This window comes from Eptesicus fuscus, chromosome 18 (assembly GCF_027574615.1).
Source record: "Eptesicus fuscus isolate TK198812 chromosome 18, DD_ASM_mEF_20220401, whole genome shotgun sequence".
Classification (NCBI taxonomy): Eukaryota; Metazoa; Chordata; class Mammalia; order Chiroptera; family Vespertilionidae; genus Eptesicus; species Eptesicus fuscus.
The window spans coordinates 29,272,261-29,300,236 of NC_072490.1; the positions used below are offsets into that span (position 1 = coordinate 29,272,261).

General features: G+C 44.8%; 1 protein-coding gene across 1 annotated transcript in view; it reads left to right on the top strand.

Annotated features, from left to right (window-relative positions):
• Nucleotides 1–27,976, top strand: part of PCCB (propionyl-CoA carboxylase subunit beta) — a 74,707-nt gene that overhangs the window by 45,848 nt on the left and 883 nt on the right. The window contains exons 8-14 of the mRNA XM_008152900.3: nucleotides 4,136–4,256; nucleotides 5,700–5,781; nucleotides 17,194–17,317; nucleotides 25,058–25,165; nucleotides 25,419–25,519; nucleotides 25,914–26,012; nucleotides 27,006–27,105. Coding sequence (XP_008151122.1) covers nucleotides 4,136–4,256; nucleotides 5,700–5,781; nucleotides 17,194–17,317; nucleotides 25,058–25,165; nucleotides 25,419–25,519; nucleotides 25,914–26,012; nucleotides 27,006–27,105 — 735 coding nt within the window. The remainder of the gene's footprint in view (nucleotides 1–4,135; nucleotides 4,257–5,699; nucleotides 5,782–17,193; nucleotides 17,318–25,057; nucleotides 25,166–25,418; nucleotides 25,520–25,913; nucleotides 26,013–27,005; nucleotides 27,106–27,976) is intronic.

Genomic DNA, 27,976 nt, shown 5'->3' on the forward strand with positions numbered 1-27,976 from the left:
TCTCCTGTCTCAGGGCTTACTTGTCAGCAGTTTTTATTTCTTACTGGGATATAAAATAATGTTGAGTCTTGATTACATCTTAGATTTGATGAAATACCTATTTTTTATTTCAATAAATCTTACATGTTTGTGGTGGACACACACTTCTGATAACAGCTTTATTGAGATACTAGGGGCCCAGTGCATGAATTTGTGCACCATGAAAGGACTGTGGGCCACGAGGCTGCGGTGGGCACAGGGGCGGGTCTCAGCACATCCTTCTCGCCCCCCTCGGCCCCTCCCACCACGGCCCCCGGTCCCCTCTCTGCCAGCAGCCCTGCTCCTGCTGCCACCGTTCCCAAGTGCTGACGGTGCTGGCCCTGCTTACACCCGCTGATGGTGCAGAGCGATTGGGGCCAGTGCCAGCAGCGGGTGCGAGCGGGGCTGGTGCCGTCAGTGGTTGCAAGTGGCAGCTGCTGCCTTGATCACCCCTCAGAGGAGCAGGGGGAGGTGGAGAAGTCCTGAGGGGCAATCGGGGCTGGCAGCTGCTGCTCGCACCTGCTGACAGCGCCTAGTGATTGGGACTGGTGCCGGGCGCCAGCAGCAGGTGTGAGCAGTGGCTCCAGCGCCAGCTGTGGATGTGAGCGGGGCCAGCGTCAGCAGCGGGTGCGAGCAGGGCTGTCGTAGCAGCGGGTGCAAGAGGCAGCTGCCAGCCCTGATCGCCCCTCAGGAGCAAGGGGAGGTGGAGAAGCTCTGAGGGGTGATCGGGGCCAGCAGCGCGTGGGAGCAAAGAATTTTCAGTAACCACCACAGGCTCGCCCTGATGACAGCGATCAGTGCCCTGCCTTGATTTGATGCCCCTGCTCACTGGCTCCACCATCCCGCCGCGGCTTGCCCACCATGTTCCAAGCTCTGCCGCCTGCTGCCGATGCCCACCATGTTCCGCATGCACCCTCTGGTGGTCAGTGCACGTCATAGCGACCGGTTGTTCGGTTGTTCCGCCGTTCAGTCTGTTTGCATATTAGGGTTTTATATTTATACTAGAGGCCCGTTGCATGAAGAGATTAGTGCAATAGGCCTTCCTTCCCTTGGCTTCCAGCACCGGTTTTCCTCCGGCACCCGGGACCCAGGCCTTCGCTCCAGCCAGAGTCTGCTGCCTTTGCTGCAGGCTCCGGCCAGAGTCTGCCTTCTTCGTCTTTGCTGCAGACTCCGGCCAGAGTCTGCCATCTTCGTCTTCCCTGCAGACTCTGGCCGGAGTCTGCAGTCTTTGTCTTCGCTGCAGCCGGAGTGCCGCTCCTGTAGATCCCTTCACCCCCGGCCCTCCCTCTCATAGCAGGCGTCTTGCCCCACCCAGCCACTCCGCCTGGAGCAGCTGGGTGGCTGCCATCTTTGACCTTTTTTTTAATATATTTTACTGATTTTTTACAGAGAAGAAGGGAGAGGGATAGAGAGTTAGAAACATCGATCAGGTGCCTCCTGCACAGCCCCTACTGGAGATGTGCCCGCAACCAAGGTACATGCCCCTGACCGGAATCGAACCTGGGACCTTTCAGTCCGCAGGCCAATGCTCTATCCACTGAGCCAAACCGGTTTTGGCCATCTTTGAGGTTCTAATTTACATATTCCCTCCTGATTGGCTGGTGGGCGTAGCAGAGTGATGGTCAATTTGCATGTTTCTCTTTTATTAGTGTAGACTAGAGGCCCAATGCACGAAGATTCGTGCAAGAATGGGCCTTCCTTCCCCTGGCTGCCGGTACCGCCTTCGCTCCGGCTGGAGCTGCCTTTCTGCCTTCCCACACTGCCCAGAGGCCCGGAGTGGCTGGGGCGGTGCAGAAAGCCTGCTTCGTCGCCATGGCAATGATGCAAGCGTCTTGCCCATCGCTGCTCGGTGCCTGTGTATGCAAATTAACCCACCATTTTTGTTGGGTTAATTTGCATACTCACACCTGATTGGCTGGTGGGTGTCGCAAAGGTATGGTCAATTTGCATCTTACTCTTTTATTAGTGTAGATAGATAATTCACATACCATACATGTGAAATACACATTTCAGGTATGCAAGTCAATGGTTTTAATATATTCACAGGTTGTTCAAGTATCTCCAGTCCATTTTAGAACATTTTCATCATCCTAGAAAGAAATCCCCTACCTGTTAGCATTTGCTCTCCATTTCCTCCAAAATACTCTGGCTCTAAGCAATCACTAATCTACTTTCTCTTTCCATAGATTTGTCTATTTTATTATATATGGGATGGACATAAATGAAATCATACAATATGTAGTGTTTTCAAACAGATTTGTTTTACTGAGCACAATAATATTTACTTACCATATTGTAGCATGAATCAGTACTTCATTCCTGTTTTACTAGATAATATTTCTTTTTTAAAAAAATATTTTTATTGATTTCAGAGAGGAAGGGAGAGGGAGAGAGAGAAACATCAATGATGTGAGAAAGGCATTAATCAGCTGCCTCCTGCATGCCACACACTAGGGATTCAGTCCGCAACCCAGGCATGTGTTTTTAACCGGAATCGAACCGGGGACCCTTCAGTTCATAGGCTGACACTCTATCCACAGAGCCAAACTGGCTAGGGCTAGATAATATTTCAATATATGGCTATACCACATTTTGTTTATCCATTAATCAGTTAAACTTTTTGGCTGTCATGAATTGTTTCCACTTTTTGGCTGTCATGAATATGCTGCTATGAACATCCATGTACAAGTTTTTGTTTCTCTTGGGTATGTACCTAGGAGTGGAATTGCTGGGTCAAATGGTAACTCTGTTTAACTTTTTGAGGAACTGCCATGCTGTCCCCCAAAGTGCCTGTGCAAATTTATAAATCTTGAATGAAAGAATTCTGTCCGTGGAACCTATTTTTTATTCATCAACTAACAGAATAGGGCAAAAGTAGGTTTACAGTTGTGAGTACACAAAACAGTTTATTCTCATGCTATTATTTATTAATTATTATTAATTGTATTATTTTCCATAGACACAACTGTAAACCTACTTTTGCCCCACCCTGTATTCATTTAATTCCTATTTCAAGCATTGTTCTGTGTCCCAGGAATACATTTGTGAAAGAAACAAAAAGATCTCTGCCTATATGGGTCTTATATTCTAGCAGAGAAGATAGACTATAAACAATAAGCTTAATACATAAGTAATAATAGACTATAAACAATAAGCTTAATACATAAGTAACATGTGCTGTGGAAAAAGTAGGGCAGAGTAAAGGGGGTTGGGATTGTTGCAGTTTTCAATAGGGTGGTAAGGGCCGGCCGCATTGTGAGGATAATATTTGGAGTTACCTGCATGGCTGTCTAGGGGAGAAGCATTGCAGGCAGAGGGAATAGCCGCTGCAAAGGCGCTGTGGCAGGAGAGTGGCTGGCATGCATAGTGAATGGCACGGGGGAGTAGGAAGAGGCTTGGAGTAGAGACATGACATGATCTGACTTAAAAAGCTAACTTTGGTTGTTGTGTAGAGAAGAGACTATAGGGCAACAGTGGAAGCAGGGAGTCCGGTGCGGTGAATCTGAGAGAGCCCTACTTCTGGCCCTACTTCCTCTCTCATGTCTTTGGCCTTGTTTGGCTGTTCTATGATTTTATGTGCCAGCCATTATTCTTTCATTTTTTATTTTCCAGCTTTGTTGAGAGATAATTGACATATAATTAAGCATTATTCTCAATGCAGGACTGAAGGGGTAAGACAGGCCTGGTCTCTACCCAGTTGGAGCTGATATTCTAGGAGAGATGCCAGGCAGTAAACAGGGAAAGAAATGGACAGGTGTGGCAGGGAAAAGTGTGAAGAGTTCTCCCATCTAGTACAGGGATGGAAAGTGAAGGGTGTTGGGGGAAGGGTGTGTTCTAGGGAGGTGTCAGGGAAAGCCTGTCTGAGTAGGTGACATTAGAGCAAAGATCTGAAATAAGAAAGGGGTGACCTTTGCAGAGGTACAGAGCAGAGGGAACAGGCTGCCTGAACTGAAGGTCAGCCTGAAGGTATGTGGTAGTCCATCCTTAGTGGAGGGTGAGGAGGGCAGAGCGATCAGCAGTCTGCTTCAGACATGCCCTAGAAGGGGCAGATGGGCATGAAGCAGCATTTTTGGGCTGACAGGCTGCCTGGCCCATCATATTCTTCCTGTTTTCTCAGGTGTTGCTCACAGAGCTTTTGAAAATGATGTGGACGCCTTGTGTAATCTCCGGGAGTTCTTCAACTACCTGCCCCTCAGCAGCCAGGACCCAGCTCCCATCCGAGAGTGCCATGATCCCAGGTGAGTGGCAGGCTGGAGCACCTTCTCTCATTTTGCCGATTGGCTTGCTTGTGTCTGGCCACTCTGCCCTAACTGGACCTTCAGCATCTCTCCCATTGGGTAGCCTGGGTTAGATTGTGGGGTGCAGTGGTGTGTTTCCCAGGGGCGGGCAATGGTGAGACGTCTGTGTACAGGAGCAAAGAAAGGTTTTACTTTTTTTTTTTTAAACTTTTTTCCTCTGTGTAATATCTGATAGGGAGTTTGGGAATAAAGAGTGGCCCTAAAATTTCATTTCTTAGAGTCTTGTTTTGTCCAGAATTAGAGATGGAAGTTGTGGGTGTGTGTCTGGATATGAAATAATTGTGAAGTGGTGCAGAAAGCATGCCTTTCAGGAAATGTTCTTATGCACACCTGCTTGTGGCCAGAGGCTGGGGCAGTCCTGGGGGAGGGTGTGTGGCTGGCCATCTAGAGAAGACCTTCTTTCCTTCTTGCTGTTGGGGCTACTGCCTGATGTGTGTGTGTGTGTGTGGGGGGGGGGGGGTACCACAGAGTAAATCAGAGGTTTAGGACATCATTTGAAGGTGTTATGGCCCAGGGGCTCAGAAATGTCTAAATAGCCTCTTTTGGCCCAACCATACCCCCTCTTCATAGGATCTTAAGGAAGCTATATGCATATGTGTAAACAGCAGTATTTTATCATCTGGTGGGGCTGTACCCAATACTCCAGTGCAGAGCTCTCTGGGAAGTTGGGCTTGATTGGGCATGTGGTTTGATCAAGGCAAATCTCATCCCACACGTTTATCTCAGGGTCAGAACAACCTCAGCCTGCCCACATGGGACAGGAAGGGATGAGAGCTTGATGGAGAGGGGCATATTGCTGAGTCCTTCTGTGGCCTGGGAGTGGGCCGTTGCTGGGCTCCTGCTCAGTCACAGAGAGGCAGGAGGAAGCAGAGAGCCAGGAGCCTGTGTGACTGGTTAGTCCTTGTCCCACCAGGGGGCCAGCTGCTTTGCTTTTTAGAGGAGCTCCAGCAGATTTGCCTTCCAGCAGGGAACCGTAAACCCAAGTAATTTCAGCAGAACTCTGAGTTTGCATTTACAAGTCCTTGGTCTTTTCTTTATAATGTCTCAGAAAGTTAAACTGGGTCCTGTGTTTGCTACAGTGTCCTTTAGTGCCCTACACAGTACCTAGGATGCAGGACTTATTCAGAGAGGATAAATGAAGGAATCACCTTCAGGGGAGTACGTCCATTTTTTTCTTCTAAATGAAAACAGATCTTTTGGATTAATATCAAGCTTAGGTCCAGTTTAATATGGTGGCAACAAAGGAATACATCTTTGGGGACTGCTTTGAAAGCCCAGTAAGGACGAATCAGCCCAGCCCTCATTTCCTCTCCCATCCCCCACTCATAGAAGGCAACTGGTTCTTCTGGTGTTGATTATATCATCTTCTTTTTCTATCCAAAGTGACCGTCTGGTTCCTGAGCTCGACACAATTGTCCCTTTGGAATCTACCAAAGCCTACAACATGGTGGACATCATACACTCTGTAAGTGCCGCATCTGCCTGTCTTGGCTGTGCTGGCTCAGCCACGTCCATGGTCATTGTGCTTTGACCTAGTGAGGAAGTGCTGGGCCCACAGGCCTTAACATCTGGCAATACAGGCAGAGCATGGGGTGGACCAAGACCGGGCACCACTGAGGAGAGTGTTTTGGGAAGAGTTAGTGGCTGTAGGCACTCTGCTGGCTTGGATGGACTTGAGGGCTGGAGGGAGAAGGAGCCAATTGGTCCAACAGAGCTCAGGAGTTTTTGATGGCCCTCTCAGGTGCATAGAGAAGGGGCCATGGCCCTAGAGTCTGGAGTTGAGGCCAGGTGACTGTTAGGTTTGTTTGGAGCCTTATGGTTAGAGGGCATTTTGTCTTTCTAGAGAAAGGAAAGTACATAGGGTATCCTCTGACAATGTCGAGATGTGTGCGTGTAGATAGGTACATAGGTCAGTCACTCTGGGGAGATAGGAGTCATTTGTACCTTTTTGTTGGTATAGCAGATCCCTGGGTTGTTATGAAGGAAGGACAGTATCAGGGCAAACGGGGGGCATCTGTTGATGGCCATTGTCTCCTTCAGACTCTCAGATGCACACTGTTCTCAGCAGTCCTTGCTTAACAGAAGCAGATGGCTCTAAAGGCACAGCCTCTCCCAGAGCCCTGGCTCCCCCAGTGACCTATTACTTCTCCTCCTGTACTCTGGGGAGCCAGCGTGAGTCAGTAACCATGGCAGACTCTGCCTCTCCTCATTGCTAGATTATAGCCTATTGAGCACCATTAGAGTTGTGAAGACAAGACCTTTCTATCAGCCTGCCCATCTCTGACCTCAGCCTTCAGTACTGTCTACATCCTCACAATTGTGCCTGTCCCTCTCCCACTGCCTCTGCTCCTTGTCTCTCCAGCCCTCAATCTTCTTATTCCTCTGGAGTCCTCAACCCCTCCTGGCTTCTGCTTTCTTGTCCCAGCTTGGACTCTGCCACTCTACCAGATACTAATGGCTGGGTATTGTTCCCGGTGCTGGCTCTGTCTGACACCGTGATGGACAAAATCCCTGCCTCAAGGACCTCACGTTTACTAGTAAGTGAGAGAGAAAACAAAAGCATACATGGTATGGGTTGTTTTAGGTCCAAAAATACTGTGAAGAAGGTAAAATAGGGTCTCAGTCATGAGCCCCCAATTCTCGTTTTGCCCTGTAGAGCCCTGTCCCTGGTTCAAGGCTTCAATCACTTTCCAAGTACTGCCTGCGGGGCTGGAGGGTGCCGGAGGAAAGCCCCAGAGCCCTGCTCCAGCCTGAGCTGGGTCCTCAGTGTGCCTCTGTGGTCGGAGTATGCGCTGTGGGCCTCCCCTCAGCATCTGTTCTTCACTTTTCCTAAGGCCTGATCCAACCCCCAACTTCTTTCTCCACTTCCCACTCTGATCAGATGATATGGGCATTTCCTTCATGGAGAAAATTGAGAGCATCACGTTTCTCACTCCCCACAAGTGACCATTTCTTCAGCCTCATGAATAAGGTGTCTCCACTTGGGTTCCTAAGTGAGATGTCTCTACCTAGGCTCCTGACTCCATCCTTCCCCAGCCAAAGTCTTTCTTGACTTTTTTTTTTTTTTAAACCTCTAACTTTTGCTCTAGCCAGTTTGGCTCAGTGGAGAGAGTGTTGGCCTGTGGACTGAAGGGTCCCAGGTTCGATTCCAGTCAAGGGCATATGCTTGGGTTGCAGGCTCGATCCCTGGAGGGGGGTGTGCAGGAGGCAGCCGATCAATGATTCTCATCATTGAGATTTCTATCTCTCTCTCCCTCTCCCTTCCTCTCTGAAATCAATAAAAATATATTTAACAGACAAACAAACAAACAAAAAAAAAACCTTTAACTTTTTCTCCCTCTCATAACTTTTCTCTTAGCAATAAATGTGTATGCACATGTATAGCTTTCTCATCTACTTAAAGAAAACAAAAGAACCTCTTAACCCATATCTCTGTTTAACTGCTGTTCAAATTCTTTTCTCCCTTTTCATCTAAACCAGCGGTCGCCAACCTTTCGGACCTCACGGATCACCTTTGGTCTGCAGACCACCGGTTGGCGACCGCTGATCTAAACTACTCTTGTCTCTCTCTTTTCTCCTCACTGGGCTCTGGCTTCTGGTTTTCTCCCTCTGTTGAGTGACAGACCTCCTAATGACTTCTCTAATTGCTAAACCCAGGGGACTAGGGACATTTAATTGGTATAGTTATAGAGGTAACCATATGGAAAAAATAAAAACCTTCTTGAGTAACAAAAAATATTGCATAGAATAGATCAAATCAAATGAGAAACAGAGAAGCCTCTCTCATGCTTGCTTCTAGTCACTGTTTCCCCCCAAACCCCTGAGAGAAATTAGCACTAACAGCACAAGGTAATTTTTCTGGGTTTTGTGTATTATATTAATGGAGTCATAAAGTTTGTGGTGTTTTATGTTTTGCTTCTTTCACTCAGTGTTTAGAAGATTTGTCCATGTTGTTGCATATGTTCTCATTGGTCTCTTTAGGCTTTTGTATGAACAGACCAGTTTATCTACTGTTGATTGACATTTGGGTAATTCATAGTTTGGGACTATTGCAAATAGTTCTGATACTAACATACTATTTTGTGATTTTGGTGAATCAGTTATACATTTCTGTTGGACCCATACCTAGGAATGAAAGTAGCATGTCATGCATACATTTAGCTTTAGTAGATACTGTCAAAGGGTTTTTCAAAAAAGGGATTGCACCATTTTGCACTTGCACCAGCAGTCTATGAAAGTTCCAGTTCCTTCATGTTCTCGCCAACACTTGGCTAAGACCATGGTTTTTTTTATTATTGGGAGTTTATAGTATGCTTTCAATCTGGTAGGAATAGTTCATCTTGATTATCCTTCTTTCAGAGTTTTCTTGCCTAATCTTCCTTGTTTATTTTTCCATAGAATCTTTAGAGTCAGTTTGTCTTGTTTCAGGGTATAAGTGGGTGGAAATAGGGAATCATGTTTTATTTATATTGGGATCCTGTTAAATTTATGAACTAACCTGGGAGAATTGACATCCTTATAAATTTGAAACAATCTTAAAAATATAGCTTGTATTTTTTTTTGTTAAAACTGTTCTTTTTTTCCCCTTGATAATTGTTTTAAAGATTTTCTTCTGTAGGCTTTTCACATATCTTGTTAAATTGATTCCTAAGTATCTTATCTTTTTATTATAAGTGGGTCTTTTTTTTTTTTTCCTGCAGTCAGGGGATATCCCCTGCCTTTAGTTTTTTATTTATTTTCTCCCATCATCATTTATCCCCCCTATACTCTCCTTCACCCCCACACCTTACAATCACCATAAATTAGGTCTTTTCTATCTTCTGTTTTTTGAGGCATAAATAAAGCTATTGGTTCTGTTTATCATTTTATATCCTATTACCTTTTCTTTCTGTCTTTTTTTTTTTTTTAAGATTTTTAGAGAGAGGAAGGGAGAAACATTGATGTGAGAGCAAAACATCTGATTGGCCGCTCCCCTACGAGGGCAATCCAGGCATGTGCTCTGACTGGGAATTGAACCGGTAATCTTTCAGCGCATGGGCTGATGCCCAACCAACTGAGCCACTCTGGCCAGGGCATATCCTGTTACCTATTAAGTTCTCTGATGATTTCTGATAAGTTTTTTGTCTCTCTCTCTCTCTCTCTCTTTTTTTTTGTTAATCCTCACCTGAGGATATTTTTCCATTGATTTTTAGGGAGAGAGGGAGAGACAGAGAGAAACATCCATGTGAGAGAAACAAATCGATTGGTTGCCTCCTGCACAAACGCAGACCAGGGCTCGGGCCAGGAGGAGCCTGCAATCAAGGTATGTGCCTGTGACTGGAATCGAACTCTTTGGTCCACAGGCTGATGCTCTACCCACTGAGCCAAACTGACTAGGGCTGTGATAGTTTTTTACTGTTAATTCTTTTGGGTTTTTCAAGTGTACTGTTATAATGCCTGCATATAAAGAGTTTTATCTTTTCCTTTTTAATTATTTTGTCATTTCTTTCCCTTGTCTAATTGCACTGACTGTACCTTTGTCACTGATGGAGAGGGTTCTTATCCCTCTCAGGACAGAAATCAAGAGAGTAGGCAAAACTGATTCACAGAGGAGAAGATTTATTTGGGACAAGGAAAAAGTTAGATGCATCCAGGGAGCACCCACCAGGAGAGAGCAAGGCTCCCCCATCTGCTGCTGGAATCTGGCTTCCGTAGTGCTGGATTTCTTTGTTCTTTTGGTTCATCCTCTGGATCCTTCTTTTAGTGGACTGGCGCTGGCTCATGCAGGTGCAGTGGAGCTACATGCTCTAACATGTTATACATGTTTTTTTAGCATCATAAGTCTCTACCCAGGGCTGGGTTTTTTACTATTAGAATGAGGGTAAGGTCATGCAGTGGTTGTTCTGAGGCTAAACTGAGATGTGTTAGGATTGGGAGAGTCTTTGCTGATAAAGCAGGTCCCTGTGGCTGCTGGTGTCCGTTTTATCTAGTGCTGATTGGTTGCAGGGTTTGAGGAGTAACTAAAGGAAATGCCAGTCTTATCTAGGAAAGGCTTAGCCTGTCTCACCTCCATATTTTACCAAATGCAATAATAAGTAATGACTGTGATAATGGACATCTTGTCACTAACTGTAGATAGATTGCCATTAGTGTTTTTTAAATTTATTTTTTATTGTTTTTTAATCCTCACCCAAGGATATGTTTATTGATTTTAGAGAGAGAGAAAGGGAGAAAGAGAGAGAAACATCGATGTGAAAGAGAAACATTGATTGGTTGCCTCCTGTGTGCACCCCGACCAGGGATGGAACCTGCAGCGTAGATATGTGCCCTGACTGGGAATCGAACCCGCAACCTTTTGGTGTACGGGACGATGCTCCAACCAACTGAGCAACCCAGCTAGGGCAGTGTGTTTTTTAAATATTACATCTTTTCTCATGTTCAGAAAGCTACCACTGGTTCCTATTTTAATTTAATTTATTTTTTAAAAATACATTTTTTTATTGATTTCAGAGAGGAAGGGAGAGGGAGAGAGAGATAGAAACATCAATGATGAGAATCATTGATTGGCTGCCTCCTGCACGCCCCCTACTGGGGACTGAGCCCACAACCCAGGCATGTGCCCTTGACCGGAATCGAATCTGGGACCCTTCAGTCTGCAGGCCAAGGCTCTATCCACTCACCCCAACCAGCCAGCTAAGGCGTATATTAATTTTTGTTGTTGTTTGCTTGCTTTTTAAAAATCAGGGATGGGTATTAAATATTGTTAAGTGCGCTTTCAGCATTTATGGTGATCATGTGATTTTTCTCTTTAGATCTATTTATAATTCTATCTTGTTATGTTTTGTTAATGTGTTATTTCGGATTTTTGCATCAACATAATGTGATATTGATTTTTTTTTAGGTATTTTAAAATTGGGTTTTGGTGTCAATGTTGTACTTGTTTCATGTATTAGACTGCTAGGGCTGCCATAACAGATTCCACAGACTGATGGCTTAAACCACAGAGATTTATTTTCTCACAGTTCTGAGGCTAGAAGTCCAAGATCAAGGTGCCAGCAGAGTTGGTTTCTAGTGTGGCCTCTTGTCCTGGTTTGCAGGTGGTGGTCTTTTGCTATGTCCTGATGTGGTCTTTCTTCTATGTGCACATGGAAAAAGTGATCTCTGGTGTCTCTTTCTTTTCTTGTAAGGACACCAGTACTATCAGAATAAGTCTACCTCATATCATCCCATTTAACCTTATCTCCTTTAAGGCCTTATTTCCAAATATAGTCACAGCTTCAACCTATAAATTGTGTTGGCGGGGGCACAGTTCAGTTCATAAAGTATTATAAAGAGAATTTGTAAGTTTTCTTTTTTCTATGCTCTGGAACAGTTTAAATAGCATTGGGATTATCTGCTTTTAAAAATACTTTGCAGAGGATACAAAATTAATACTCAGAAATTGGTGGCATTTTTATATACCAGTGGTCTATCAGAAAGAGAAACTAAAAAACAATCTCATTTACAACTGCATCAAAAAAAAAAAAATTAAAGTACCTAGGAATAAGTTTAACCAAGGAGGTAAAAGGCCTGTACTAGGAAAATTATAAGACTCTGAAGAAAGAAATTAAGGAAGATACAAATAAGCATATACTGTGCTCATTAAATAGGAAAAAATAACATCATTAAAATGTCTATACTATCCAAAGCAGTCTATAGATTAAATGCAATTCCTATCAAAATACCAATGGTATATTTCACAGAACTAGAACCCAAATATTTCAAAAATTTATATGGAACTACAAAAGAGCCTGCATAGTCTCAGCAATCTTGAGAAAGAAGAACAAAGTTGGAGGTATTGTGCTACCTGATATCAAACTATACTACGAGGCCATAATAATCAAGATGGCATGGTACTGGTATAAAAACAGACTTAGAGATCAGTGAAACAGAATAAAGAGTCCAGAAATAAACCCATGTCTTTACGTCAATTAATATTTGACAAAGGAGGCAAAGACATACAATGAGACTGGGGGAAAACTTTTAAAATAAAACTATCTTTAGTTTACTGACAGAAATAGTGGTAAAGAAATCCTGAATTTTAGTTGAGTTTGTGCTTTTGCAGTCATACGAATGAGCCAGTTTGAAACCATTTTCTCTGTAGTTCGGAATATAATATGTAAGTACATTTTGAGGATAATGGTAGTAAAGTGTCTACTGTAGGAGAAAGGAGTTAATGAATATTGAAGGGTGAGAGCTAGAATGAACACTGTAGTTGAATTGGACTAGAATTAGAGTTATCAGTACACATTTATTGCTTTTTATATCAGTTTTAGACATAAGTGTGTGTGCCTGTGGATTTCCTAGCTTTGTCCTTTAGGACAGCTTCTTAGAAGTATATGTGCATGTGCGTGCGCGCGCACGCGCACACACACACACACACACACACACACTCACACACACACACACACACACACACACACACACACACACTTTCCCCTTTCAGGAATGTGGGTCCCTTGGAGAAAGGGGCTAATTCAACACTTGAGGCAGGAAAAAAATACAAGAACTCGAAAATAAGGTAATTTCAGAATGTAAGGTAGTACTCAAAGAATGATGGAGAAACATTGAAAGGATTTAGGAGCCACCTTGAATGAGTTCTCACTAGCAAATGTGGAGCAATGTGAACATAAAATAATGTTGGTAAGAGATTACAATCTACATAATAAAACAGGAATCCATAAGTTCATACTTGTGGATGGTACAAATAAATTAGAAAGGCAAAGATCTTTCTGACAGTAGAAAGCTGATTAAGAAATGAAAGGAAATGGAGATAGAGAAATCACCAGTTGGCAATTATCATTGGGTCAGGCAAGAATCATCAATGAATGGTAAACCTAGTGGGTGAAAATTTAATGAGGTATAGGAATTTAACATAGTTTCAAAGTATTTCCCCACAAAATGCTTGCTTATAAATGAAAAAATAGTAATTTTACAAGGGAGAAACCTGGCATATATCACCATCATTAATGGAGAAATTGATACCATGTATCTTTTTATTTAATTTTATTTTATTCTTTTTATTGAATTTCTTGGAGTGACATTGGTTAATAAAATTATATAGGCTTCAGGTGTACAAATCTACACTGTATATTGTGTGTTTATCACCCCAAGTCAGTTCTATCACCATTTATCTTTACCCTCTTCCACCTTCTCCATCCCCCAACACCATATGTCTTTTGATGTGATTCACTAAAGGGACACTCTTATGATATTCTGTTTAACCTGAAATTAAACATGAAGCAAATCCAAATAGGAGGCAAATATATCAATAATCGATTGTAGTCTTCAAAGATGTCATGATTGTGAAAGACAAAGACTGAAGGGAAAAATTAAAGGAAGCTACAGAGACATGACCACTAAAGCCCCAGGTGATCTAGGCTAAGATTCTAGAACCAGGTTTTGGTTGCTATAAAAGGATATTATTGGAATAACTGGAAAAATTTGAATAAGGTTTTATAATAGACTAGAGGCCCGGTGCACAAAATTCGTGCACGGAGCGGGGGAGGAGTCCTTCAGCCCAGCCTGTACCCTCTCCAATCTGGGACCCCTCGAGGGATATCCGACTGCCCGTTTAGGCCCGATCGCAGTGGGATCAACCCTGCAGGGGAGGGCAATTAGGGGTGACCAGGCCGGCAGAGGAGGGAAGTTGGGGGCAAACAGGCTGGCTGGGGAGCAGTTAGGCATCAATCAGGCTGGCAGCGGAGTGGTTAGGGGGTGAACAGGCTGGTGGGATCGGGCCTAAACAGGCAGTCGGACATCCCTCTCACAATCCAGGACTGCTGGCTCCCAACTGCTCGCCTGCCTGCTTTCCTGATTGCCCCTAACCGCTTCTGCCTGCCAGCCTGTTCACCCCCTAACCACTCCGCTGCCAGCCTGATTGATGCCTAACTGCTCCCCTGCCAGCCTGCCTGGTCGCCTCTAACTGCCCTCCCCTGCAGGGTTGATCACCTCCAACTGCCCTCCCTTGCAGGCCTGGTGCCTCCCAACTGCCCTCCCCTGCTGAACATCTTGTGGTGGCCATCTTGTGTCCACATGGGGGCAGGATCTTTGACCACATGGGGGCAGCCATATTGTGTTTTGGAGTGATGGTCAATCTGCATATTACTCTTTTATTAGATAGGATAGAGGCCTGGTGCAGGGGTGGGGGCAGCTGGTTTGCCCTGAAGGGTGTCCCGGATCAGGATGGGGGTTCCCTTGGGGCGTGGGGCGGCCTGAGCAAGGGGCCTGTGGTGGTTTGTAGGCCAGCCATGTCCCCTGGTGACCCAAGCGGAGGCCCTGGTATCTGGAATTTATTTAACTTCTACCATTGAAACTTTGTAGCCTGGAGCGGAGCCAAGCCTCCTGCTCGCTCCGTGGCCAGCAGCCATTTCTGTTGGGGTTAATTCACCTTCTATAATTGAAACTTTGTAGCCTGGAGTGGAGGCCTAGGCCAGCCAGGGCAGGTGGAACGCTTGGCTTCCTCCGTTGCCGAGGGCAACCCTGGCCTGCTCTCTCCAGCTCCGTGGCTGCCGCCATTTCTGTTTGGATTTGTTTACCTTCTATAATTGAAACTTTGTAGCTTGAGTGGAGGCTTAGGCCTGCAAGGGCCGGCGGAAAGCTTGGCTTCCTCTGTTGCCTGGGAAACCTTGCTCTCTGTGGCTGTAGCCATCTTGGTTGGGTTTATTTGCATATCTGCTCCTGATTGGCTTGTGGGTGTGGCATGTGGGTGTAGGGGAGTTAGGGTCAATTTGCATATTACTCTTTTATTAGGTAGGATAATAGTATTTATGTTAATTTTTTGATTTCGATAATACCACTATAGTTCTATAAGAGAATGTCCTTTTTTGTAGGAGATGCACAGTGAGGAACTTAGAGGTAAAGAGGTATCATATCTTACTTATTCTCAAATGGATCAGGACAAAAAATTTGTGGGTGTGTATGTCTAGATATATAAAAGCCTAAGTGACCGTTATGATTGAATGACCGGAATGACTGGTTGACCAGTCGCTATGATACACACTGACCACCAGGGGGCATATGCTCAATACAGGAGCTGCCCCCTGGTGGTCAGTACGCTCCCACAGCCAAACCACTGTGCTGGCCAACCTCCCGCGGTCCCTCCTCCCGGCTGGCCCCTCCCCCTGGCTAAGGCTCCAGGCACATGAAAATCTGGGTCCAGGAAGCCTGTAGGAAGAGAGCGACCTCGATGCTGATCAAGACAGAGTAGCATTTCAGAGGCGCAGAAGGGGCAAGGCAGCAGCCTAACTGCAAAGACGTAAAGTAAGCACCACCACCATCTTACCTCTGCCACTGCACCGCGGGCACCCCTCGCCCTTCTGCCCCTGTCAGCCACTTCTAGCGAGGCCCTGCGCCTTTCCGGGCTCCCATCCGCTGATTGGCTAGCACTCCTACGGCGGTGTGCCACTCTTGGTCAAAGTCAGCTACCTATCATGCTTGGGGGCGGAGCCCCGAGAAAATGTGTAGCTGAGGTAGGAGAGATGACCTGTCTGTCAGCAACTCTGCCCTGGGGATGAGGCAGCCCGAGCGCAGGCAGCGAAGTAGAGCTGTATTTCCATCTCAGAGCATAGCTGGTGTTCAGGCCGTTTTGGGGTGCTCTGTCTGTGGTCTTTGCTTGCCGCTACCTCAGCACATCTGCACAACTAAATCAGGGTCTGCCGGCCAACCTCCCGTGGTCCTTCCCTCTGGCCGACAGGCCCCGATCCCACCTCCCCCCCCCCCCGTGCACGAATTCGTGCACTGGGCCTCTAGTATTCATATATATGTAAAAAGAGAATGTACACACACACACACACACACACACACACACACACACACACACACACAGTGAAAGGGAAGGGAGATAGGTAGAGAGAGAGAAGGAATGATAAAGCTTATGTGGTAAAATGTTAGCCAGCTAGTGCGGCTCAGTGGTTGAGTATTGACCCATGAACCAAGAGGTCACTGGTTCGATTCCTGGTCAGGGCACATGCCTAGGTTGCCGGCTTGATCCCCAGTGGGGAGCATGCAGGAGGCAGCTTGATTGATGAAGTTTCTCACTCATTGATGTTCCTATCTCTCTATCCCTTTCCCTTCCTCTCTTTCTAAAAATCAGTAAAAACATATTAAAAATGTTAATGGGGAATCTGGGTGACAGATATATACATTTAAAAAAATGATTTTAGAAATTTTTATATAAGTTTGAAATGATTTAAAAATAAAGTTAAAAAGTGTAATGAATAATGCCAAATTCAGCCTGGCCAGTGTGGCTCAGGGCTTGAGCGTTGACCTATGAACCATGGAAGTCACAGTTTGAGACTATGCCCGAGCATATGCCCGGGTTGCTGGTCCTGTGTAGGAGGCAGTCAATCGATGATCCTCTCTCATCATTGATGTTTCTATCACTCCCTCTCCCTTCTTCTCTGAAATCAATACAAAAATGTTTTTTAAAACATGCCAAATTCAAATAGAGCCTTTTAAAAAGGCTTTCCTGGTTGTCCTATGCATCAAAAGGTCGCTGGTTTGATTCCTAGTCAGGGCACATGACTAGGTTGTGGGCTCAATTCCCAGTAGGGGCTGTGCAGTAGGCAGCCGATCAGTGTTTCTCACAGTGATGTTTCACTTTCTCTTTCTCTCTCAAGTCAATAAAAACATTAACAACAACAACAAAAATAATAAAAAGGCTGTGCTAGTGTATCTTCCCCTAGCAGTGTGCACAGGGGTTTTCCCATCCAGCAGGGAGAAGGTGCCCCTCTGTCGTCTTGCTTCCTTGGAGAGCCTGTGGTGGGGTGGCTGCTAACCAGCTCTGTAGTTCTGTAATGTAGTTAGTTATATCTTGTTCTTTATCATTTTGAGCTCAGGAGTTCATTTATCCCTGCAGGTTGTTGATGAGCGGGAATTTTTTGAGATCATGCCCAATTATGCCAAGAACATCATTGTTGGTTTTGCAAGAATGAACGGGAGGACCGTTGGAATTGTTGGCAACCAACCTAACGTGGCTTCAGGTAGGAAGGAGAAGCTCTCATAAACCTCAGGTGGTGGTGGGAGGGGGGTCAGGGCTGCCTGGCCCTCGGTGTCTACCTTCTGCTTTTTCCTCGGACATGGCCTTCCAAGCCAAAGAAAAAACTCCAATAGATGTTCTTATGAAAGCTCTTTTCTCTCTTAATGTTCATTTCTCCAATGCTTCTTTTTATACTTTCCTATTTTTTAAGTGTTTATTGATAACTTTCCTCCTGAACTTGTAAGGTCTTAACTTTTTCAGAGGTCTGCTTTTTGTTCCCTTCAGTTAGATTTATGACTCATCCATGAAACTCTTGAGTTCCATGAGGGCAGGGTGTTGGTGTCTTATTCAGTTTAATCTCCAGTGCCTTCAATGGTTCCAGATACAGAGTATGTGTCAAGTTAACACATCTTGCTGTGTCTGTGCCCTACAGCTTCCTGGTGATATGGCCAGACCTGAGTCACAGCCAGGTCTGTGCTCTGGGTGGGGTTGGGAGTGTGGAATGGGGACCTTAGACACTGCTTTCCTCTCATGTATGGGATCCTTACATGGAAATGTGTGTTTTATTTCTGGAGGAAAATGTTCTTGCTTTCCAATGTGCTTCTAGGTATGGGAGGGCAGCAGGGCTTTCTCTGCAGGGCTCAGCAAGTCCCAAGTCAGGGGATACAGAAGGAGGAACTGATGGCTCCTAAAGGGACATGGCCCAGAGGAACATGCAGCCAGCTGTCTATACAGAGGCTGGCCAGCCTGTCCCACTTAGCAAGTGACAAAACTTACGAATAAACAGGAATACCAGTGATAGCTTCAGGAGTCTGCCTTGGACTTTGCTTTTGCTGGATTTATCCATCTAAAAACACATACAGAACTTCTCTGCTTTAAAAGATCACATAGTCTGGTTTTGCTTTTGTTTTGAGGTTTGAGGTTTATTTGCTTGTTTTCTACTCTACACCTGGACAAGGCCCGTTAGCTTTGCTAAGGCAAACAGAAGGTCAAGTATCAGAACGCCCTGCTATTTGTGTGTGTGGTTGGGAGGCCCAGGCCAACACCTCATTCTCAGTGGCCTTAACTTTGTGTGTCTGCTCTTCTTTCTCCTCATCTGTCCATTCTCTGTCTCCCATGGCACCCTTGCCAACTGTTGGCTCTGAGAAGAAACCAAAAATTTATAAAATTTTTGCCATTTTTATTCTGACATCTTGACCTGAAGTCACCCATTTTTAAATTGGTGTTTTGTTTTCTTATTCCTGTGTTTTAAAGAGTTCTTGGTATATGTTAGTTAGCAGTCCTCGACCAGATGCATATTTTGCAAATATTTTCTCTGGTCTGAGGTTGTCTTCTCATTCTCTAGACAGTGCACTTTGCTGAGCAGAAGGTTTTAATTTAATCAAGTCCTGCTTACCAATTATTTCTTTCATGGATCATTCTTTTGATTGTATATCTAAAAATTTATCCATATACCTAAGGTCTTCTAGGTCTTCTTCTATGTTATCTTCTAGGAGTTTTATAGTTTTGTGTTTTATATTTAGGGTTGTGGATCCATTTTGAATTGATTTTTGTGAAAAGTAGAATCTGTATCTAGATCAATTTCTTTTGCTGTGGGTTTCCAGTTGTTCCAGCACCATTTGTTCAAAAGACTATTCTTATGCCATTGTATTGCCTTTGCTCCTTTTCACCATCAGTTGATTTTATTTATGTGGGTCTATTTCTGGGCTCTCTGTTTTGTTCCATTGATCTGTTTGTCTGTTCTTTCACCATTACCACTCTGTCCTGATTATTGATCTTTATAGTAAGTCTTACAATTGGGTAGTGTCAGTCCTCCAACTCTGTTCTTCGTCAACATTGTGCTGGCTGAACTGGGTACTTTGGCTTCTCCATATAAAGTTTGGAATCAGTTTGTTGATATTCACAAAATACTTGTTGGGATTTTGATTGGAATTGTATTAAATCTAAACATCAAGTTGGAAGGAACGGACCTCTTGACAATATTGAGTCTTCCTAACTGTGAACATGGAATCTCTCTCCATTTAATTGGTTCTTTTATTTTGATCAGCAGTTTTGTAGTCTTCCTCACATAGATCTTGTATGTATACTCTTAGATTTATGTAATTTGTTAGATTTATTTTGTCAGATTGTGGATGTGCGCTAATGTAAATGGTGTTGTGTTTTTAGTTTCAAATTCATTGCTGGTGTGTCGCTTTCCAGGTGTGTCCTTTCAGGGTCGTGGTCTCCACTGATTGGTGGCCTCCAGGGCAGGGTGTCATTAGTCAGTGCAGCTGGTCCTGAGGTCAGCCATGGCTCACTTGTCTGTCTGTGCCTGGAGCTGAAACACAACTGAAGCCTAGATGTTATCCCTAGGGGTCAATGCATAAGGGAGTGGTCATGCAAGGGAGTCCACTCTTAGGCCCCTTGTTCCTCCTCCAAGGGGGTCTACCGCATGACTGGTGACATGCTAGGGGAGGAAAGATCAGAGGAGGGTCTGAACTGCACAGCCAGGAATATGAAAGTCACAGGGTCTAGATCCCATGGCCGGCAATATGCTTGGGGAGGAAAGACTACCATGGGGGGTGAGGTCCTTGTTTTCCCAGTTTTTCCCGTTGCTAGGTACTTGGGGCTTTCTGTCCTGATGACCTTTTTAAAAAAACTAAATATTTATTGTTGAAAGTATTACATATGTCCCCTTTTCCCCTCCATACTGTTTTCCACAGTGGCTGCACCAGTCTGCATTCCCACCAGCAGTGTACTAGGGTTCCCTTTTCTCCACATCCTTGCCAGCACTTGTCATTTGTTGATGGTAGCCATTGTGACAGGTGTGAGGTGATACCTCATTGTCGTTTCAATTTGCATCTCTCTGATGATCAGTGACTTTCAGCATTTTTTCATATGTCTCTTGGCCATCTGTCTGTCCACTTTGGAGAAATGTCTATTTAGGTCCTTTGCCCATTTTTAAATTGGATTGTTTGTCTTCCTTTTGTTAAGTTGTAGGATTTCCTTATATATTTTGGATATTAATCCTTTATCAGATGTATCATTGTCAAATATGTTTTCCCATACAGTGGGCTCCCTTTTCATTTTGTTGATGGTTTCTTTTGCTGTGCAGAAGCTTTTTATTTTGATGTAGCCCCATTTGTTTTCTTCTTAGTTTCCCTTATCCTAGGAGATATATCTATAAACATATTGCTACAAGAGATGTCTGAGATTTTGCTGCGAATGGTTTCTTCTAGGATTTTTATGGTTTCATGACTTACATTTATTTTAAGTCCTTTATCCATTTTGAGTTTATTCTGGTGTATGGTGTAAGTCAGTGATGTAGTTTCATTTTTTGCATGTGTCTATCCAATAATCTCAACACCACTTATTGAAGAGACTGTCTTGACTTCACAGTATGTTTTTGCCTCCTTTGTCAATACTGAGTGTAATGTCTTGAGTGGATTTTATGGGGTCTCTGATCTGTTCCATTGATCTATATGCCTGTTCTTGTGCCAGTACAAGGCTGTTTTGATTACAGTGGCTTTGTAGTATAACTTGATATCTAGTATTGTGATCCCTCCAACTTTATTCTTCTTTCTCAAGATTGCTGCGGCTATTCAGGATATTTTTGGGTTCCATATCAATTTTATTACATCTTATTTGGGTTGTCAGTACTCAACCTATTTTTTTGGTTTGATTTTTAGTCTAGCCCCTTTGTACTTTTTGCAATTTTTAAATTTAGAATTGTCTTTATCCTGTGATTCATGACTCAGATTCCTTTTTTTTTTTAATTTTAGTTTTTTATATTTTCTTAGTTCTCACGTGAGGATATTTTTTCCATTGAGAGTGGAAAGGAGGTGGGGATGGGGGAGGAGAGAGAGAGGGAGAGAGAGAGAGAGAGGGAGAGAGAGAGGGAGAGAGGGAGGGAGGTTGGTTGCCTCCCGCACATGCCCTGATCAGGGCTGCCTTGACTTAGAATCAAACCTGAGACCCTTCTGTTCGTGGGCAGATGCTCTAACCACTGAACAAACCGACTGGGGCAAAACATTTTTCTTTTATTGAGTTACTAGAGGCCTGGTGCACGAAATGCATGCACGGGGGTCCCCTCTGCCCAGTCTGCACCCTCTCCAATCCAGGACCTCTTGGGGGATGTCCGACTGCCAGTTAAGGGATCAGGCCTAAACTGGTAGTCAGACATCCCTCTCACAATCCGGGACCGCTGGCTCCTAACTGCTCACCTGCCTGCCTGTCTGATTGCCCCTATCTGCCCCCCTTGCCAGCCTGATCACCCCTAACGGTCTCTGCTTGTTGGCCTGGTTGCCCCCGAATGCCCCCCACCGCCAGACTGATTGCCCCCCACTGCCCCCCCCCCAGCCTGGTTGCCCCACCTGCCTCCCCCCGCCAACCTGGTCGCCCCTAACTGTCCCCCCACTGTCCTGGTCGCCCCTAACTGCCCCCCCCTGGTAGCCTGGTTGGCCTTAACTGCTCCCTCCTGCCAGCCTGGTTGCCCCTTACTCCCCACCCCACCCCCGCCAACTTGGTCACCCCCAACTTCCCCTGCTAGCCTGTTCGCCCCTTACTGCCCCACCCCTGCCAGCATGGTCGCCCCCAACTGCCCCCCTCTGCTGGCCTGGTTGCCTCTAAATGTCTCCCCCCCGCCAGTTTGGTTGCCCTCACTGTCCCCCCTGCTGGCCTAGTCGCCCCCAACTGCCCCCCCTGCCAGCCTGATCACCCCACGCAGCCTGCTGTTCAGTCATTTACTTGTCCCTCACTAACCCCCCTGCCTGCCTGGTCGCCCCATGTTTGGTCATCCATCTGGTATTTTAGGTCATGTCGGCCCCTGTTTTTTTATATATTAGGATAATTTACACACAATAAAATGCACAACTTTCAAGTACTCATTTTGATGGGTTTCATCAATTTGATAGTTGTATTCAGCCTTGTAATCACCATCTAAAGCAAGATATAGAACATTTCTATCATCTCAGCAAATGTGTTTGGCAAGAGGGACTTTTTAAAAAATATATTTTTATTGCTTTCAGAGAGAGAAAGGGAGAGAGAGATAAGAACATCGATGAGAGAGAAGCATTGATTGCTGCTTCCTGCACACCCTCTCCTGGGGATTAAGCCTGCAACCCGGGCATGTACCCTGACTGGGAATGAATTAACTGTCTTTGCATATCATTTATAGATAAAACAGGAGTTTGTTTTTTATTTTAAAAAATTTCCCCCATACAGATATTTAATTGTTCCACACCATTGTAAAAAGACTTTCTTTCCACATGGAATTGTTTTGGTGCCTGGTCTAATATCAGTTTGTGGGTATATTTTTTCACAATCTGTTTCATTGTTGTTTTTGCCTATCTTTATGCCTATGCCAATATTGTCTTTTTAAAATTAATTTCAGAGAGGCAGAGGGAGGGAGGGAGAGATAGAAACATCAATGATGAGAATCATTGATTGACTGCCTCCTACACACCCCCTACTAGGGATCCAGCCCATGACCCAGGCATGTGACCTGACCGGGAATTGAACTGTTACCTCCTGGTTCATAAGTTGATGCTCAGCCACACCGGCCGGGCTGCCAATACTGTCTTGATTACAGTACTTTGTAGTTCTCAACCTGGGACAAGTTTGAGATCCTTGCGACATATGGCAATGCTGGAAACATTTTTGGTTTTCACAGGTGCTGATGGGGGTTGGGCTATCTAGGGTAGAAGCTGGTAATGCTGCTCAGCATCCTATGTGCACAAACAAACCTCCACAGCAAAATATTAGTTGAAAATGTCAGTAGTGCCAGGGTTGAGAAACCTGCTTTGTAAGTATGTCTTGAAGTCAACTAGTGTCCATCTTCCAGTTTTGTTCTTTTTCTAAACACTGTTTGACTAGTCTGTCTTCTTTGTATTGCCATATGAATTTTAGAAGAATCTGTTTAACAATATCTACAAGATAACTGCCTATGGTTTTGATAGGGATTGCTTGAAAATATAGATCTATCCAGGATGTTAGCTATAAAACTTAAAAAATAATTAAATCTAAAATAATTAAAATAGTATAAGTAAATTATTAATATTAAATACAGTCTATATATATAAAAGGCTAAGTGCCTGACTGTATGTCTGTCCAACTGGCCGGTACACATGATGTGCACTGGCAGTTTAAAAATAAACGTTGACTCGCTGGCGCCAGTTGCACACGTGTGTAGATTTGTCATTGTCGATCGTGAATTTGGTTGTTTTTGTTGACATTCATATTAAAATATTTATTCTAATTAATTTCCTTTCAATGTGCATGAATCCATGCACCAGGCCACTAGTTAGTATCATAGTTTCTCAGATGTACTAACCCTATTTCAAGTGCGTAATAGCCACATGTGACTAATGGCTACCACAGCCAGAGAACGTTTCTATCATCATAGAAAGTTCTTTTGGACAGCACTAGTATAGAGCAAATTGGAGATTTATTTATTCTTCTGATCCACCGGTATGTTACATTTTTTTGTAGATACTCTGTGTGTATGTGTGTGTGTGTATATATATATACATACATATATATATACACATATATATATACACATACACATACATATATATATATACATACATACACACACACACATATACACACACATACATACACACACTTTTATTGATTTCAGAGAGGAAGGGAGAGGGAGAGATTGAAACATCAATGATGAGATAATCATTGATTGGCTGCCTCCTCCACATCCCCTACTGGGGATTGAGCCCACAACCTGGACATGTGCCCTTGACTGGAATCGAACCTAGGACCCTTCAGTCTGTAGGCCGACGCTCTATCCACTGAGCCAAATTGACTAGGGCTGTAGATACTCTTTATCAGATTGTAGAAGTTCCATCATACTCTTAGTTTACTGCTAATTTTTAATTATGAGTGAATATTGAATTTTGTCAAATGCTTTCTCTATACATGTTGAGATGACCATATTATTTTCCTACTTTATTTAGTAGTTTCACTGGTTTTCACAGGTTAAATCAACCTTGAATTCTTGGGATAAATGCCACTTGGTCATGATGCATTAGTTTTTATATATTTCTGGATTTGAATTGGTAATATATTGGGAATTTTTGCATCTCTGTTGATGAGGGATTTTGGTCTGCATTCTCTGTCATAATATCCTTTTTCTGTGGTATCAGAGTAGTGCTGGCCTCATAGAATATGTTGATAATTGTTCTAGGAGGGGGTATTTACTAGAAATTGAACTCTACTTCATGCTACTTTATAGATGCCCTCTCCCTTAATCCTTACAAACTTGGTAGGAGGTAGTAATATCCTACTTTGCAGGTAAGGAACCTCACCTCAGAAACATAAAGTCATTGCCCAAGGGCACATAGCTGTAATTGGTGGGGCCAGGATTTGATTTCAAGCTACAGGGACTCTTAAGACCAGCTCCTGAATGATACCTCCCACTACAGTCCACGGGGGTAAACTAGGCTGTGCCTCAGATGGCAGCAGTCCTTCAGTGTGAGCAGAGCCTGATAGTTTGCACGGGCTGTGCTCCCAGCAAGGGGGCTTTTGGGGCTGAGGCCACTCCCAGGCCCTCTTGGGCCAGTGCCAGGTGGGTTCTCTTGTCTGCCCTGTTTTTCCTGGAGTGTGAGAGTTCCCCTTTTCTATTCTTTGAAGAGGAGATTTTGGTGCCTCTATAGATATCAGCTCTTGGATGGTTGCTGAGAGCACATTCCCATTGTGAGTGGAATGGGAATTGCCCAGAAGCTCAGCATGGATAATTTCTCTCTTCTAGGATGCTTGGATATTAATTCTTCTGTGAAAGGGGCTCGTTTTGTCCGATTCTGTGACGCATTCAACATTCCACTCATCACTTTTGTTGATGTCCCTGGTTTTCTGCCTGGTAAGTCATTGACAGAGGTGGGAGCCAGGAGAGGTGGCTGTCCCACTGAGATCCCCACTTCATTTGGAAATTTTGCAAATTCCCTGAAGATTTGTGACTTCTTTAGAGTCTGGTTGTCCAGAATATGGGGCTGTGCGAGGGTTGCTCCTCTCCTGGCCTTTTGGGGAGCAGGGGAAGACCTCACAGCTGAGAGTGGCAGGCAGACCTTGTGAGGGCTATTGTGGGTATCTAGTAACTCTTCTTCATTACATAGGCACAGCACAGGAATACGGCGGCATCATCCGGCATGGCGCCAAACTTCTCTACGCATTTGCTGAGGCAACTGTGCCCAAAGTCACAGTCATCACCAGGAAGGTGAGAAACTCACACTGGAGCCTATGCCCACTCCTATTATCATGGTTGTGGTTGGAGATCTGCCAAGAGTTTTGGCAGGGGTAGGAGTATACGCTCACCCTTAAAAGATTGTGTGAGAACAGCGTTTATATACTTGGGGACACATCCTGCAGAGATGTCCATGGTCATCTCTGGGAACTGAAAATAGCAGTGGGAAGAAGCTGTGAAAGACAGTGGTGTTGACTGTGAAAGCTTCTGGCCTGTGCCCAGGGATTCTCTGCTCTGGCTCCCTGGTCTCACACACATTGGGGGCTCTTCTTCTTTTCATTCTCATTTCGTTTGGATTCTTGGGATCTGTCAGAGACAGGATCTGGTTGACACAAGCTCTAACATTCACCATGTGGGTCTGTTCTAGGCCTATGGTGGTGCCTATGATGTCATGAGCTCCAAGCACCTGTGTGGTGACACCAACTATGCCTGGCCCACAGCAGAGATTGCAGTCATGGGAGCAAAGGTGAGGATCTCTAGCTTTCCTTCTTCCTGGGTCTAGAGACTGTACCCTCCCAGCAGGAGCTGAAAGCACAGCTGGGAGATGTTGGAGAGAGGCCAGGGTTCCCAGGATGGACCCAGACTCCAGGGAGATGGGGCCTAGAACTTGGAAAGTCTCCCTCCTGGGGCCCCAGGGCCAGCTCTGCCTCCTGTCCTGCACTCTCACTTCAGGCCCATGCTGCTATCTCATGCTCAGGGTTTTGAGATTGTCAGTAAAGAGATGAGTCAGCTGAAGGAGCCGTTGGGAGGACTGGACATTTCCCCCAACCCCATCTCATCTCCTAGGGAGGGCCCCAGAGCCACTCCTTTGAGCCCAAGAAGCTGAACTGACCCTGGTGACTGTTTTGTTCTGAACCTGGTGACTTTGGGCAAGGTACTTCCTGTTGCTCAGCCTGCTCCTCACTCCTTTCTGCTTTGAAATAGCTGTTGGTGTTGAACCAGATAACTATACCCTCCACCCCCTGAGCTGACTTTTCGGGATTCTGATGTGAAGGCTTATTTTTCAGTTCCTCGTACTTCTTCATTTGCAGTTCAATGTGCCATCCTCTGGCCACAGGATTTTGTACTCAGGGTTCAGGATAATGAAAAAGGAAAACAGCATTTTTCTTCCCCTTGATGCAGGAGACCATGGATCTAATAGTGGAAAATAGGCCACACGTCTTTGGATAAGTGCAGTTGGCTGATGGTAGGATGGAATCTGGGGAAACAAGCTCATGGCTTTGCCTGGGCTGCCTGTTGTTGGGGCCACAGCTGAGCGTCCCATCACACAGCCCCATCATGGAATCATGATGGCTGACTCCAGGCAGTTCCCATTTCTGTGCCCTGGCACCTGGAGCTAGCCCTTCACTCCAGTACACTTTGATTTACCAAGAGATTGGCAATCACAGATAATGAGTTAATGAGTTGAGGGAGGTCTGTTGGAATCTCCATTGAAATTCATTAACCCCTCTCATGACAGGGTGCTATGGAGATAATTTTCAAAGGACGTGAGAATGTGGAAGATGCTCAAGCAGAATATATCAACAAGTTTGCCAATCCTTTTCCTGCAGCAGTGAGAGGTAGGAACTGTGGTGGGGATGGCAGCATAGTTCATTTGTTGGGTCACTTGCTCTCATTCTTTTCCTCCAAAAAGTCTCACATAAACTGCCTTTTGCCATTACAGTTGAACCTGGAGACTGTTAAGGGTAGGGGTTGTCCCTGGGCAATCATCACTTAAGGACAATGGGGCCTTTTTAGGCTGCTTTGGTAACCAGGATGTAAGCAACATTGCTGAAATGGCTAAATTTTTTAGTTTTGTTCTAGTTACCTAGTACTGTGTAAAACTTGACCATAAAACAGAGTGAGTTAAAATAACCTCTCCCCCTTATTTTGCTCATGGCTCTGTAGATCAGTGATTTGGTTTGGGCTCAGCTGGGTGGTTCTTCTGCTGGTCTTGCCTGGGATCAGTCATTCAGCTGTAGTCATCTGGTGGCTTGACTGGGGCTGGAGGTCCAAGATGGCCTCTTACATGGTTGGTGCTGGCCGCTAGCTAGACTCTCCATATGGTTTCTTATTCTTGAGGCTAGTCCATGTGACCTGAGGGCAGCAAAAGGCTGAGAGGAGAAGCTGCAACGTGCCTTGAGGCCTAGGTTTGGAAGTTGCAGTGTCACTTTTGCCACATTTTGTGGCAAGTCATAAAGCCAGGTAAAGAAATAGAATCTACATATTTTAATTTATTTATTTTATATTTTATTTACGTTTAATATGTTTTTATTGATTTGAGAGAGAAAAGAGAGAGATAGAACCTTCGATGAGAGAGATATATCGATCAGCTGCCTCTTTCATGTCCCCCCTGGGATCGAGCTGCAACCTGGGCATATGCCCTCTGACTGGGAATCGAACCAGTGAACTCTTGGTTCATGTGTCGATGCTCAACCACTTAGCCATACT